Here is a 13,976-nt window from a genome sequence, read left to right as displayed (position 1 = left end):
TTAAATTGTACCGGAATCACGCCATGTAATTAACAATTGATTTCGGTTTGTTCTACATCTTTCTTTCTTTCTTTCTTATTGCTTTTTTGCATTTTACTTAATTGGGTTTGTTCTGCCAGTCTAAAACAGATGTAAAAATTTTAGACTCAAACTTTTAGTTGTTTGCTGCAAGACCTAAAATTCTCAACAATAGCAAACTGTAAAATTGAAATCTACCAATCAAAAAAAAAATTACTTAAAGCCACCGACTCCAAAAAAATCAAAAAACAAAAAAAAAAAAATAAAAAAATAAATAAAAGAAACATAAAGGAAGCAGAGTCACCATGATAATGATATACGGAAGGAGTATGATGAAACAAATCAACAATAATTGATAATTGCTATGGAACTTTTGTCCTATTCAAGTTTCGTAATGAACTCCCACAAAAATATAGTCCAAGTTAGCAAGCCTCACTGAAAGGAGATCGTCGTTAATTTCAAAGCGAAAAGTAGTTTCAAGAATACTGTTTCGTAAGAGAATGCCCAAAGTGTTTCTACGAAATAACACTCAATAAAGTATGAACATCATATGTTTATGATGATGATCACCTCGATGATGAAACTAATGAGTTTTAAGCCGTAGTAAAGTTGTGGAAAATAAAACTCATCAAGGATCTCCATTTATTTCCTCATCAATAAACAATAAAGGATTGAGAAAGAAAAAAAAGGATTTACATCTCCCTTATTCTTTCTTCCTCCTTTTCAAAGTCCACACTTCCGTTGGTATTGATTAACCATCAATCTTTTTGCAAATCATTTGATTTTGATTGCTTTCAAATGTACTTTCAAAAGCACTGTACTATTCTCTAGTTATATTCACTCCTCTTCCAGTTCTTTTTTTTTTTAGTCTTTGGGTTTTCCTGTATATAAACCACCTCCGTATTGAGCTCCTTTCAACTTGGGCAACAATAGCCTGTCATCGCCTTAGTACTCTACAGTGTTGATCGGTTTTGATTTTCTTTGCAACTTTTGATTGTTATTTTCTTTTATCATCAGAGTCTACGAACCTGAAATAACCTCCCTTCGGATTTGCAGGAATGGATCAACTTTGGTATTGTTTATACAGTTCATGTTAATGTTTTTAACAGATTCAATAAAAATTGTTACTGTATTTCCTTCTCTCAAACAGGAATGGCTTTTTCTTTTTTAAGGTTTTTTGTTGATGAAAGGGAGATGACAGAAGTTTACTTTGAGTTTTATTTTGTTCTTGTTGGATATATACACAAACCCACACGCTTTTGAGATACATAATCTTACATACACACGTGTAATCAAACTACTCGGCTTACGAAATGATGTTCCTTTCAACAAAGAAAGAAAAATCGAAATATGGGTTTTTTTTTTTTTAGGAAATAACAAAATAATTATATAAATTATGCACTACTTTTAAGAACTGAACTCATTTGTGGTATATAAGAAATAAAAAAAAAAAAGAATTACACAAGAAACCATCTATATCTAAAAGATCACAGATACGCAAATATAGACACTATCTCATACTGACAACTTAACATCTTGTTCTTGACAAGCTCAACTTGACTTTTAAATTCTCTTTGATGTGTTGTAACAATTCATCGTCATTCAAAGTTTCTTTGCTATCATGAACCAGCAAATTAAAGTGTTTGTATAAACTATAATCATTGTACATTTTGAAGCTAATCAACTTTTTCAAATATTCCAATGATATCAAATTAGATCTCTTAATCTTTAATGCAATTATATCTTGGCTCTTGTTGTTAAGAAAAACTTTAATTTTAATGTATTCTTGACAATTTTTTAATGGTGAACAAACTGAAGATTTTCTTCTTGGTCTGATTTTCAATGGTGATATTTGCGCTTCTGATGAAAACTCAAATTCATCCAATTCACTAATGACGTTATTCAATGCTTTTTCAAATGTCTCTGATTGTATAGTTGTTGGTGTGGTAACAGACGTTGTCAGTGATGTGGTACTCATATGCCTGTCAAATATACTCTCACTAGATTCACTTTGAAATGAATTGGATCTTGGTGAGCTAATTCTAACTTGGGATTGGTGTATTGAATAAGTGGAAGCAATTGATGGACGTGGTGGTTGTGGATGTGATAGAGATATTTCTTCTGGCATGGGGAGTTCAGATTCATCATCTTGTTTGGGATTTTCATCAAATGATGTACCAGCAGTATCAGTACTATATTCTGCAGAATTGGATAAGCTGCTGTTACAACTACTTCTACTTGTATTATTAGTGTGGCTAAGAACTTCTTTATCTTCATCGTCTGTTGTAGCAGGACAACGAGGAGTTGCAGCATTTTGATCTTCAGATCCATTTGTCAATGAGCTATGATTTGAACTACCAGATTCACCATGGGAATGAACATAGTTTCTTGTAGCATTTTGTTGGTTGATATAAGTGGAATATTTAACATATTGATCTGGTAATCTGAAAATTCTACTATTTTTTTCCATTGATAAAGATAATGCTGGACTTGGAGGTGGCAATGGTTCAGTTGTCGAAAATTTCATTGAATTCTGAGTTCTATAGTCTTCAATGACAATTGATGAAGGATAAAGTTGATTGATTAACTCTTCATTTGATACTGTACTTTGAGTTTTGATAACTTGAGGACAATTATGAACAAATTCATATAAATCAGTTGACTCAATAAGAATTTCTGGAATTTCCAACAACTTCTTCATGTACTCTTGTAATTCTTGAGCTAAAGTATACAATTTTTCAATCAACTTTCTGTCAAACTTGGATGATTGTGAATGGTAGTAGCTAGTTCTTAACACTGGGGGAGGTAGTTTTGGAAGTTGACTAAGAAATTTAGGTACCAATTTGCAATGCAATTCATACAAATCATGATATGTTTTACCAACATAAATAAATTGATGATCAACTTTAAATTGTAATTTGTACCAGAAGTTTTTATCCTTTAAATTTTGGAAAACTTGATCAATAACAACATCTTCGATTGATTCAATGGCTGTCTTTTGATGAGCAGCATTCGTGATTTCACGCAACCAACTCAAAGTAATAGGATTCAAAGGATCATTAATGGCAATATCCAAGTATGATGCAGGAACTAAACCTTGAATTGATTTATCTTCTAAATCACAAACTAATATCCAACCATTACCCAATTTTTGTACTAGTTTCAAATATTGATTGTGTTTAACTGACAATTCATTTTCACTTTCAGCATTGAAGTCATATTTACAAACTAATATGACAACATGGTCATTATTATCTATACTTGAAGGAATAACAGGAGATGCAGGATTTGACGATGTTATGATTCTAACATTTCCTGGTTGTTCTAAAGTTAATGGACCTGAAATGGTTAAATTCTTAAGGTTCTTTCTGGATTTCATCTGTTTTGAATTGAACAAACTGGCAGACATGATGGAACTAGAATTGGATTAACTCAATAATTGGACAAAATCTAACCAAATTATTAGAAGGAAACAACAACCAAAAAAAAAAAAAACTTGAAAAATATGGTACAAATATCAAGGAAATATAACAAGAATATTTCAGAAAAACAAAGTTGAAGAAAGTAAGAGATAAAAATAAAATAGTGTGGTTCTGTTTTGTTGATTAACAATTGATTCCTTTCGTCGTTAATTGAAGGCTTGACCTCTTTCTTTTTTTTTTTTCTTTTGTAGCAATATATGAAAGTTGATTAATGTCTATTTTGATTTGTTTTTTTTGTTTTTGTCGAAGTCTTTTTCGTGTTTTTCTTTTACTTATCAGCTCCTTGTTTTAAAATAAAACTCTAACTCAAGGTAATGTACGAATCTGCAAAATTAAAATATTTTTTAAAACAAAAAAATACACGGGAGTTTCTAACTCTGGTTGATATTACTTTTCAAAAGTTCTTGATGGGGCGATTAGCGGAAGCTAAAGGAAAAAAACAAAATTCAAATTATAATAAATGCAATCAAATCAAAAGTTATCAAATCAAAACAACGAATTTACAATAGGGGGAATATAATAATTACTGGATGTTGTTGTGGTTGTGGTTGCAGTTGAAGTTGAAGTAGTAAAGAAATAAAGGGGGTTATTTTTCTAGTATAAAAATAATAATAGTAGTAATACAAAGTAAACCTGGATTCTGATAAGAAGTGAAGTATAACCTACATGTAACTATCAAAAAAGTAACAAAAAAAATGTATATGAACAGTAATTGGAGATTTCAAGAGATATATTTATATTGAAGGGGCATTATGACAACGGGCATACATGAGATATAAATCTTTCGATACTTTTTTTTTTCTCAACCACAAATCTAAAGATTGACATCTAATGCATGCAAAGCGTACAATTTGTAACGTGCGGATATAAAGACTTGACAATTCTTTGTCTCTCCAAATCTGTCCCATTCTCACCGGCACTAATTTTAATGTGTAGAAAGGAATAACAAACAAAACGACATGCAAAGCTGATAAAGATCCTAAGCAAGGAAAATAATACCGCACCTGGTATTCATAACCACCCATCAATCGAACTACAAGGCTGTCAAGTCATATACTGTTATTACTATCAATACCACCGGATTTAATTGCATCATTGATATTTTCTAATAACCAAATATATAAACAAATACATAGAAAAGAAAACCCAATATTTGTTTGTATAATTTCTATTTTTGGATGGGTTTTAATTTTTTTTAGTTTATGGTTTTTAGTTGAAAAAATTTGTTTGTTGTGGTTTTCGGTTTTGTGTATCTAACTTAATTATTGCAAAAAAAAAATTGCACCAAAAAAAATTTTTGCTGTTCATTTTAATACGTCGCACATGATACACATTTACGCACATGCAGTCCCAGTTTGTTTTTTGTTTTTTTAGTTCAAATTAAATCTGGCACACATGCAAATTTTATTCTAACTGAGATTGTTATTGCTCCCAAACAATTTTAAACACTAGCAGTTAGACCAAAAAAAAGAGACTAACATAAACAATTGTGTTGGATGTTGGGAATATCATAATTAACAGATTGATTACGCTCTTTTAAAGCATGCAGTTACTGACAAACAAAACGAGATATCAAAACAATATAAACCAAGAAAAAACAAAAGAGGATTCATTCATTCTGGAAAGTAATTTCATGTCAATATAATGGCTCATAATAGGTCTAGAATATTGATTAGTACTGTTATATACCAGCACCTACTCCAAAATTTACCCGCTGATATACTTTGGTTGAAGCATATGTCATGTATACGCAAAGTTTTAAATCAAATACCTCTATTAATGATGCCTATTTCATATTTAGTTCAGTTACATTGCATAAAATGGCTGGACTCATTTTTGGACAAATAGATATCCAGGAAGTTTATCTGTACGATAGAGTAACCAAATCCGATTATTCATTCGAGCTCTACTCCTACTCTAAAAGCAAAAAAATAGGAAAGTGAAAACAATAAAATCTTGATTATTTTTGTAACTCGTATTACTTTCTCGAGTATAGACAATACAACTATTGATTACAGTAAAATCAAGTTTCTGTAATATCTCTGCCCATCATACAGTTTGATAACTTAATACCTTCTTTCCCATCTATTAAAATTGTCTTTCTTTCCTGTTTTCCTGCTAATAAGTATGTGATTAAATTACTCCACTTTTCTCCTCTCAATTCTGGAGTTCATCCACAAAATAATGTATCGTAGTTTGGTTTCTTAATATGCGATAAATTGTTTAACAAAAACGAATCTATTCATTCTGATGTTAGTACTGAAAACAGGAAAAACCAAAAAACCAAAAAAAAAAATAAAAAATAAAAAAAAATATAATAAAATAAAAAGTTTGGTTAATCGGAGAGGATCTGTGGAGAACAACTGTTTCCAGCTAATAAATTGATTCAAAAACGTTTTTAACCCTGTAACCGTAATAATATAAACATTAAAAGTTCTTTGAATAATATTTCCAACATGAATTATGCGGACACGTTTCAAGAAGGAATTTAGTCAGGAGTTCATTTGATTATCGTATAGAAAATCACTTTCCAGTCGATGCTCATCATCTAAATGCTGATCATTAATCATGTTCAATGAGCTAAGAATGATGGGCAATCTAAGCCTAAATCCAAGGACAAAGTTGTTCACAAAGATTTACAACTTTTACAAAAAAATTAATTAACAAGATACAATTGCCGTTCCTATTAATATTATTAATATTATCAATGTTTCCATTGTATTTTTGGAAAATTAATCCTACTATTTGTTAATAACCCCCCATCCTCGACCATCTCTTCAACTATACATGAATATTTTCATAATCGAGTGTTTTGATAAATCGGGTTGAATTTCTTTTTTTAATGGCTTACTCTACAGTTGATCGTTTTATAATCGTACGGTCAAAATCATTCATTCTGTGTCTGCCAATCAAAATCCCATTAAAAAGAAGAAGCAAAGAATCCAATTATTATTGAACACTTGTGGCTCAAACTTTTTTATAAACAAATTTTGTAAATCTTTAATGAACTAAAAAAGCGTATTAAAAAAAAAATTATAACGCCATCATGTGATTCCTTAAAGAAAATGATTTTCCTTTGTATCTCTTTTGTTCGCCTTGTATTGCATATAGAAACAACAACATTGTGAAGGGAAACTAAAAAAAAAAATCAGTCGTGCACTTTGAGACAATTTTCTCTTAGTAAGGTTTGAATTATAGGGAAAAGCTTCAATAATCACTATTCTTGAAAAGGTCAATTACTAAACATTCTTGGGGATGGGTTAAATAAAGAGTATACTATTCGATTAATAGAACAATATGGGGAATCCCTCCACTTGAAGTATTTCTCAACAACTATATATGAATTATGTGACTTCAGATTTTATTTTCATAATTCAAATGATTTTTTTTTTAGTCAAATTTTGCAACCAGTTTACAACAAATTATCTACGAATTTTTTTTTTTTAGTTTTCAATAATTATTAATACAAACAAATAATACACAATCACTAAATCATAACATATACAATCGTAAAGCACATTCATGTTATTTTCAAATAGACTTTATCATTAAATCTCAAAAATTCAATAATGTTGAAATTTACAATGTCAATATTTTCAAAATTGTTAAGATTGGGTAATTTAATAAATAAACTCTTGTAATTAATCTTTAATCTGATCAAATTCTTTAAATCCTGGACACACTTAATTTGTGATTTATCTAATTTAAGAGCCACAATATCTCCATTAGTTTCAACAATCTTACATTTAATAAACTGATGTTTGTTTTGGTTAGTGGTGTTGCTGCCAGGTTGACAAGGAATGCTTGGAAAAGATGGTTGATATTGTGATAAAGGAGACAGTTTCGGAGAATTCGAGCTGATATTAGGAGAACTAAATTTAGATACTGGTTTAATTCTAGGAGAAAAACCTGGTTTAGGACTATAATTGAGTTTTGGAGAGGACATTGTTGTATTGATCAATTTAGGGGAATTCAATTGTGGCAATGGTGGAGTTGGAGTTGATTGAATAATTGGATAATTAGGAATAGTTATCCTTTGTTTTGATAAAGGTGGAGATCCTAAAATATAGTTTGGATCAGAAGAAGATGTTCTGTTTTGAACATCAAGTATTGGTGATGATGACGATGAGGTAGGAGAAGATTCATTGGTGGTGTTTCCGTTGCCTGTATTGTTATTACTACCAATTAAACTGTTATGAGCAGTTGTAGGATTACTTGATGATCTAGCAGAAGAAACAGACCCTTTTCGGATCGAAGTAGAATGTGACAACGCATGAGCAGCCTGCTGATAGTGGTTGTAGATGTTTTTTGATTTAGTTCTCTCTGGCAATTTCTCCTGTTTGAATTCATCAAATTCCTTTTGTTTTTCCAATTGCTCTTGTTCTTCTAGCTTTTCTCGATAATTTTTAATCACATTAATAGATCCAGGCAAAATCTTTTCATTTATCTCACTATTGCTTAAATCCTCAATTTCAGAAATATCTTGCACTGTGAAACCGGGAAGATCTTTCAATTCCAACCAATCAATCAATTCCAGTGAAGTTTGGTAGTATTTATTCAACATTAATTTGTTGATATAAACATTCAAATCATTACATCTTTTCAATAACATAGCAATCAACTCTCCTTCCTCTTTACTCTTTGTGGTAGGTATTGGTTCAGGTAATTTAGGCAACTTCAAGTTTTTGATATCGATATCGGATTTACTTGCAATTCTATCCATCAAATCCAACAACAGAATATGTAAATTGTAAAAATCTTGATAATATCGACAGATGTATGATTTGGATTTGTCTGAATATTCAATATCTAATCGATACCAGTATCTTTCATTATATAATAAGAAATTCGAAATGGAAGCTTGTATAGGATAAGGTTTGTTATTTATAGTCATAAACTTGGCTTCAACTTTGTTAAATTGCAAGTCCAAATAACTCAATTCATCCACAATATTTTTATCATTACTTTGGATGCATTGTAACCAATTTAATGTGATTGGATTAAGAGGATCATTAACAGCAATATCCACGTATGTAGCTGGGATCAATCCTGGTGATTGGACTCTGTCAATAAACTTTACTAAAAGCCACCCATTATTTAATCGATCTAATAATTTCAAAATATCGCCTTTTTTAACAGATAATTCATTTTCGCTTTCTGCCGTGAAGGGATATTTAGTGACCAATATTACATTACATTTCAAGTCAGTTGACACTTCGTCTTTAGTTTTTGGTTGTGAAATAGTCAATGAACGAATAGGTAAATTGTCAAGAATCGCTGTTGATGAGCCTGGAGATTGATTTATCTTTGACATTGTAGGTATAATATACTGGTAAATACAATTTGGATGATAATGAGTATACCTTATAGGTGAAATGAACGTCTAGCAAATTGTAGTTGTTGTGATCAAAGTTAAGGGTGTATGAACTTAATATTGGTGATAATCAAAACAAATCAAAACAAAACAATTCGAAATAAAATAAATTACAACAAATAAACAAAAAAAAAAGGAAAAAAAAAAAAAAAAATTCTCTTGATGAATTGTCGCGCGGATTAGTTGATAATTGAAATACACAAAATTGTACTATATAACTAGACCTCTTTTATATTTTGTGAAATTGAAAAATTCGATATGGTTATGAAATAAATCAACAACTACAGGACGAAGAAAAAGAAGAAAAAACAACAACAAAGCTTGAAGACCAACACGCAAGTGAATATATCATTCAAAGATGTATAATCGTTGTTGTGGTTACATTTGTTTCTTTTTGGTTAAAAAGAAGAGATGAAATTATTGCATTATGTGAATTATCACCGCCAATCTTTGGTTTTTATTAGAAAAAAAAAAAAAAAAAAAAAAAAAAAAACCAGGGCACGACAGTAACAACAACAACAACAACAACAACAAAAACTAAATTAATTTAAATTTAGGGGATAGTTTGATGTTGGAATGTATTCGCTAAGGGTTTTTCTTTTTTTTTCTACTTTACTTAACTTTAACTATTTTTTCCATCGACTTATTTACTGATTCTAGTATCGTACTATTAATTTAGAATATTCTGGGGGAAAGAAGCCAAATATTTCTTATTCTGGTTAAAAATGAACTCAACTTGTTTCAGTTTATACTTTTATTTATCTTCAACCCTTTATTTGAATTTCCAAACTATGTCGTGTCTATTGGTCAAAGATTTTTTTTTTTTTCGTTCATGAAAACTGGCCACTAAAACGCGTAACCTGTTTTAGGAAGGTGCGTTACCTGAAATTGACAATTTGCTTTGATTTTGGAAATATGAACCAAATTTATTTAGAATAATCAATACGTTATCTCTTTATCTACAAAACTATAGTCAAAAGATCTAAATCTACACATCCAACTAAAACTTGAAATCAATGATTAGATTACAGATACGTTCGATAACTAAAACCCAATTGAAGTAGAATGAGATTTCCCACCATTCAGTCCATGATTCATATGTAATGGTTATAAAATCAAAAGCATACAATGGAATTCAAATAAAGTAAAAATTGGAAAAATACCAAGAATACATAGGGAAAGGTTATTATAACTTTCAATATTAATCATAATTGCATGGTAATAATATTCTAAAAAGAAGTAATTAGAATGTTAGATTATATATATGAGTGTGAGTGTGTTCTTTATTTCAAAGGAAGGTTTGTATTATGTATTTGATCCCTGAATAGGAATATACTAATCAAAAAAAAGAATCATCATGATTATTATATACTTGAAATATCTATAAACAAAAGTTTATAATTTATGTTATTCATAAACTTTAATATTGAGATGATTCTTATTTAATAAAAATCCCATGATTTTCTTTTCTACAAGAATGTATCCATCAAGCGAACCAATTCATTTAATTGTAAATATTAAATATATAAATACTAATGATTTGGATTTAAAGATGGAAATTTTAAATTATATCAATCTCCTTCCAGCCATTTGTGCTTAACTAAATAGATGCAAATTAGTCTTGCTGGTACTCCGGAAGTGAAAATATGTATTGAAGAAAGAAAAAGAAGAAAGAAAGAAACAATGATGTATGAAAAAAAATTTTTTTTTTTGGTTTCAAAAAGTCTTGGTGATACCTCATCTCTCTCTCTTTCATTGTGTCGTGTATGTATGCCCAAAAATGATTTAATGGGGGTTTAGGAATATACTTCAAAACTGAAGCTAATTTAAGATAAACTCGACAAATAACTATAAATGGACACAAGATAATTTGATTGGGTCATTATACGGTCGATAAAGAAAAAGGAATAGTATGATTAGCCCAAATTGGACAAACAAATAGAGAGGCAGAAAGGAGAAATTTTAAGAAAAAAAAAACAACCCTGATTAAACACATAGTGAATGTTATATATTTGACACCCCCCCAATATGAGCCATAATAATTTAGCCAACATTCTCGTAGTTTGGATTGATTTAAGTCATCATACTGAAACTACATCATCATTCCAGGCACTATTACGCATCTAGAACCATACAAATAGACTTTAAAATAAATAAAAAAAAAAAACCAAGAATGATGATCATAGAAAAATAAATCCCCTGAGTTGGAATAGAGCAACGATATCTCCTTTGTTAATATTTTACAATTCATCACCGCCCTGATCAACACATACCCAAACGCATTTATTTTTCTGCGCTGTGTGGGTCTGTTCCACTTATACATAACATTTTCGGCTAAATTTCTTTAATATGAACTTGCATTGTGTATTCAATTGAGCCTAGGTTTCAACAAAACATTTAAACCACAAATGAAGTTATGTTAATGCCATTTAAGAAATATTACTTAGGGCATATATAGAGTTTTTGTTTTTTTTGCACAAGTAACCTTTAAAAGAGGAATATTTTAAGAAATGAAAAAAACAAACAAACAAACAAACCATAATTTGACTTACCCCCACAAACGATACTGATATTATATTCCTCTCTGTTTTCAATTTTCAAAATAAAATTTGTTGCTATCTAGTGGTTGGAAATTTCAATTCGAAATATTTCATTATTTACGAACACCCTGAATTCAAGAAAGTAATAAATGAGGTGATCAAGTTTTATGTCCATTGTAGATGCATGTATTTCTTTCAATCTTATACTTAAGGTTATACCGCCATTAAGATTTTGCTGGCTGTTGTTTACGATATTAATAAGCTATTGGAGTTAGAAAATGTAGGTTAAAGACTAATGACACATTAACTTACGAAGTTTTGTCTATGTGTATTTTTAACTTATTTTAACCAAGGATATATAAATGTCGTAATGAAAAAAAGCCCACAGATGCATTAGTTGTGAATTATTTTGTATATATTAATGACTAGGTTATTTACATTTTAAAATTCGGAAAAACTTGTCAAATTCTGTGCACCTGCTTTGACGATCATTCAATTATATGATGCGGTGTTTTCTTTTGGACCGGCAATGAATAATAAAACAAGGGGGATTGTCCGATGGATAATGTACATCTTTGATTATAATGTTCTAACCGCCCATCATCATCGCAAAATCTTCTACAGAGAGAGAGAATGAGAAAGGTTATTAATAACTTTGGATATTATAAGAGAAGTTTTTAATAAAAACAACACCACTTTTCTATTCAGTAATAGTAAAACAATAATCTATCAAAATGAAAAATAAAAAATTCTTCATTACTCTTTTGTGATTTATAACACACACACACATACAGAGTCTCTATGTCCCATGTACATTTACTTGAATAGTAGTTAAATTTAAACTAATGCATAGCGTAACTGCTTTTGACAATTAATTATAAGAAAGTTTTGTGCTTCGTAAGTATACTCTCCTATTCTCATACACATATTGTTCATCCCACAATTAAGGAAAGAAATAGAGAAGCAAAAAACAAAAAATACTTGAGTGTATCACAACAGAGCATCAATTAACACACACGCATAATCAGATTAGTGATAATAGGGGAGAAAGAAAGAGAGAGAGAGAAAAGAATTGAAAACAATAAAACGGCAATTTGTAGAGCAATCAAAATGAAAAGACAACAATTGCGGGACCTGACAAAAGTAGATTGTCCTAACTCGACAAAGAAATATAATGGACTTATATCTGTGGTTGATAATACACATATAATGGCGCAAGATTTTTAAATGAAATGCCGTATGAATATCCAGCATCGCATAATGAAAAACTAGATAAGATAAGATTGATCAATATTACCTTCTCCGCGGAGTTCAAGTTGAAAAGCTATCCCAAGGTTTTAAGCCTCCATTATTTTTCATCCTTTTATTTATTGTAGTTTTTTAATTTTAATTTTTTTTTTGTATTAGGATTTTGAGTTTGCGTTTTATGCCTATTGTAGGAAAAAATATTAAAAAAAAGCTCATCGTAGTCAATGAAAAATAGAAATTAATGCATATTTTGTATTACAACACAAAAATTATTACTGAACTCAGTAACGGTTGTGATGTTGGTTTGCTTCTTTCTCAATTTCCCCTCTAGTTTATTCTTTGTGTTGTAAGTCAGGACAAAAGTGATATAGTGATGGTGACAAGAGAGTGGAGGTTAATGACGTAAAGAATTCCTCTTTTTTTTTCATCATTCATTTCTTTGTTAAATTCCGGAAAAACTTTGGTTTTTGTTATTTTATTCTTTTAACAAAATCAAGATTTCATGCAGACATTTTTTTTTTATAATTTTTTTATTTTTGTCAATACGTATTACAACACTAAATAGAAAACCAAGTATGTTAGCCAAAACATTCCTTATATTTAAAGTCAAAAAGAAAAAAAAGGGGGGAGTATGTCTAAAATTAAAATTAGACAATAGGAAATTAGCAATAATAAGAAAATCATGCCACTAGAGTATATGACAAGAGAGATTTCTATTATTTTCAGTGACTTAAAGATAAGTCGCAAAATTATCATTTGTGACAATGTCTCATTTTTTTATGACACTCCAATTTATAGGACAAAAGTGAAAAACTTGAAAAAAAAAAAAAAAAGAAATTGAACTAAAAACCGTTTTCGTTCCTTGCCCCTGGATTAAGCAATAAAAAATAAATTAGGTAAAAAAAAGAATTTAAAGTATATTTGATCTAAGTAGTAATTAACAACCGGTATCTGAGTTCTCCATGACAACGCAAAATGACAAGACATGAAAGATCTAAAGAAAGATGTTGCGAATCTTGTCAGGGATAGAACAACACAATTGAAAATCAAAGCAAAAACAAAAAAGAAACACATAATAAAATCATAAAGTCAGTCTTTCTTTCTTGGATTGAGAATACTTTTGATAATGCGATTTCGATAATCTTTTTTTTTATGTTCAAAAAAAAAAAAAAGACCATTGGAGGAAGTCTAGATCAAAATATTTTTTTTTCACTTTTAAGCTCAGATCTCAACTAGGCGCAGCGGATTTTAATAAATTGTCCATTTTTTTCCACTTTTATTGAACTAATACCAAAAAGCAAAAAAAAAAAGACA

The 13,976-nt window shown here is 29.7% G+C and overlaps 2 protein-coding genes across 2 annotated transcripts; both read right to left on the bottom strand. All coding sequences in view use genetic code 12, as the record gives it.

The window, feature by feature from the left end:
- Window positions 1-1,546: 1,546 nt before the first annotated feature.
- CTRG_04259 (uncharacterized protein) lies at window positions 1,547-3,427 on the bottom strand (the record flags this gene model as incomplete). Its single annotated transcript, XM_002549916.1, has 1 exon — window positions 1,547-3,427. The coding sequence occupies one exon, from the start codon at window positions 3,425-3,427 to the stop codon at window positions 1,547-1,549; it is 1,881 nt and encodes a 626-aa protein (XP_002549962.1).
- A 3,593-nt stretch (window positions 3,428-7,020) lies between these two features.
- On the bottom strand, window positions 7,021-8,814 carry CTRG_04258 (uncharacterized protein; the record flags this gene model as incomplete). The annotated part of the gene is made up of 1 exon (XM_002549915.1): window positions 7,021-8,814. One exon carries the CDS (start codon window positions 8,812-8,814, stop codon window positions 7,021-7,023), a length of 1,794 nt encoding a protein of 597 aa, XP_002549961.1.
- Between the last annotated feature and the right edge of the window lie 5,162 nt (window positions 8,815-13,976).

Source organism: Candida tropicalis, assembly GCF_000006335.3.
Source record: "Candida tropicalis MYA-3404 genomic scaffold supercont3.5, whole genome shotgun sequence".
In the NCBI taxonomy this organism is placed as follows: Eukaryota; Fungi; Ascomycota; class Pichiomycetes; order Serinales; family Debaryomycetaceae; genus Candida; species Candida tropicalis.
The sequence above is the reverse complement of the archived record's forward strand: the minus strand, read 5'-3'. Positions and strand labels throughout refer to the sequence as shown.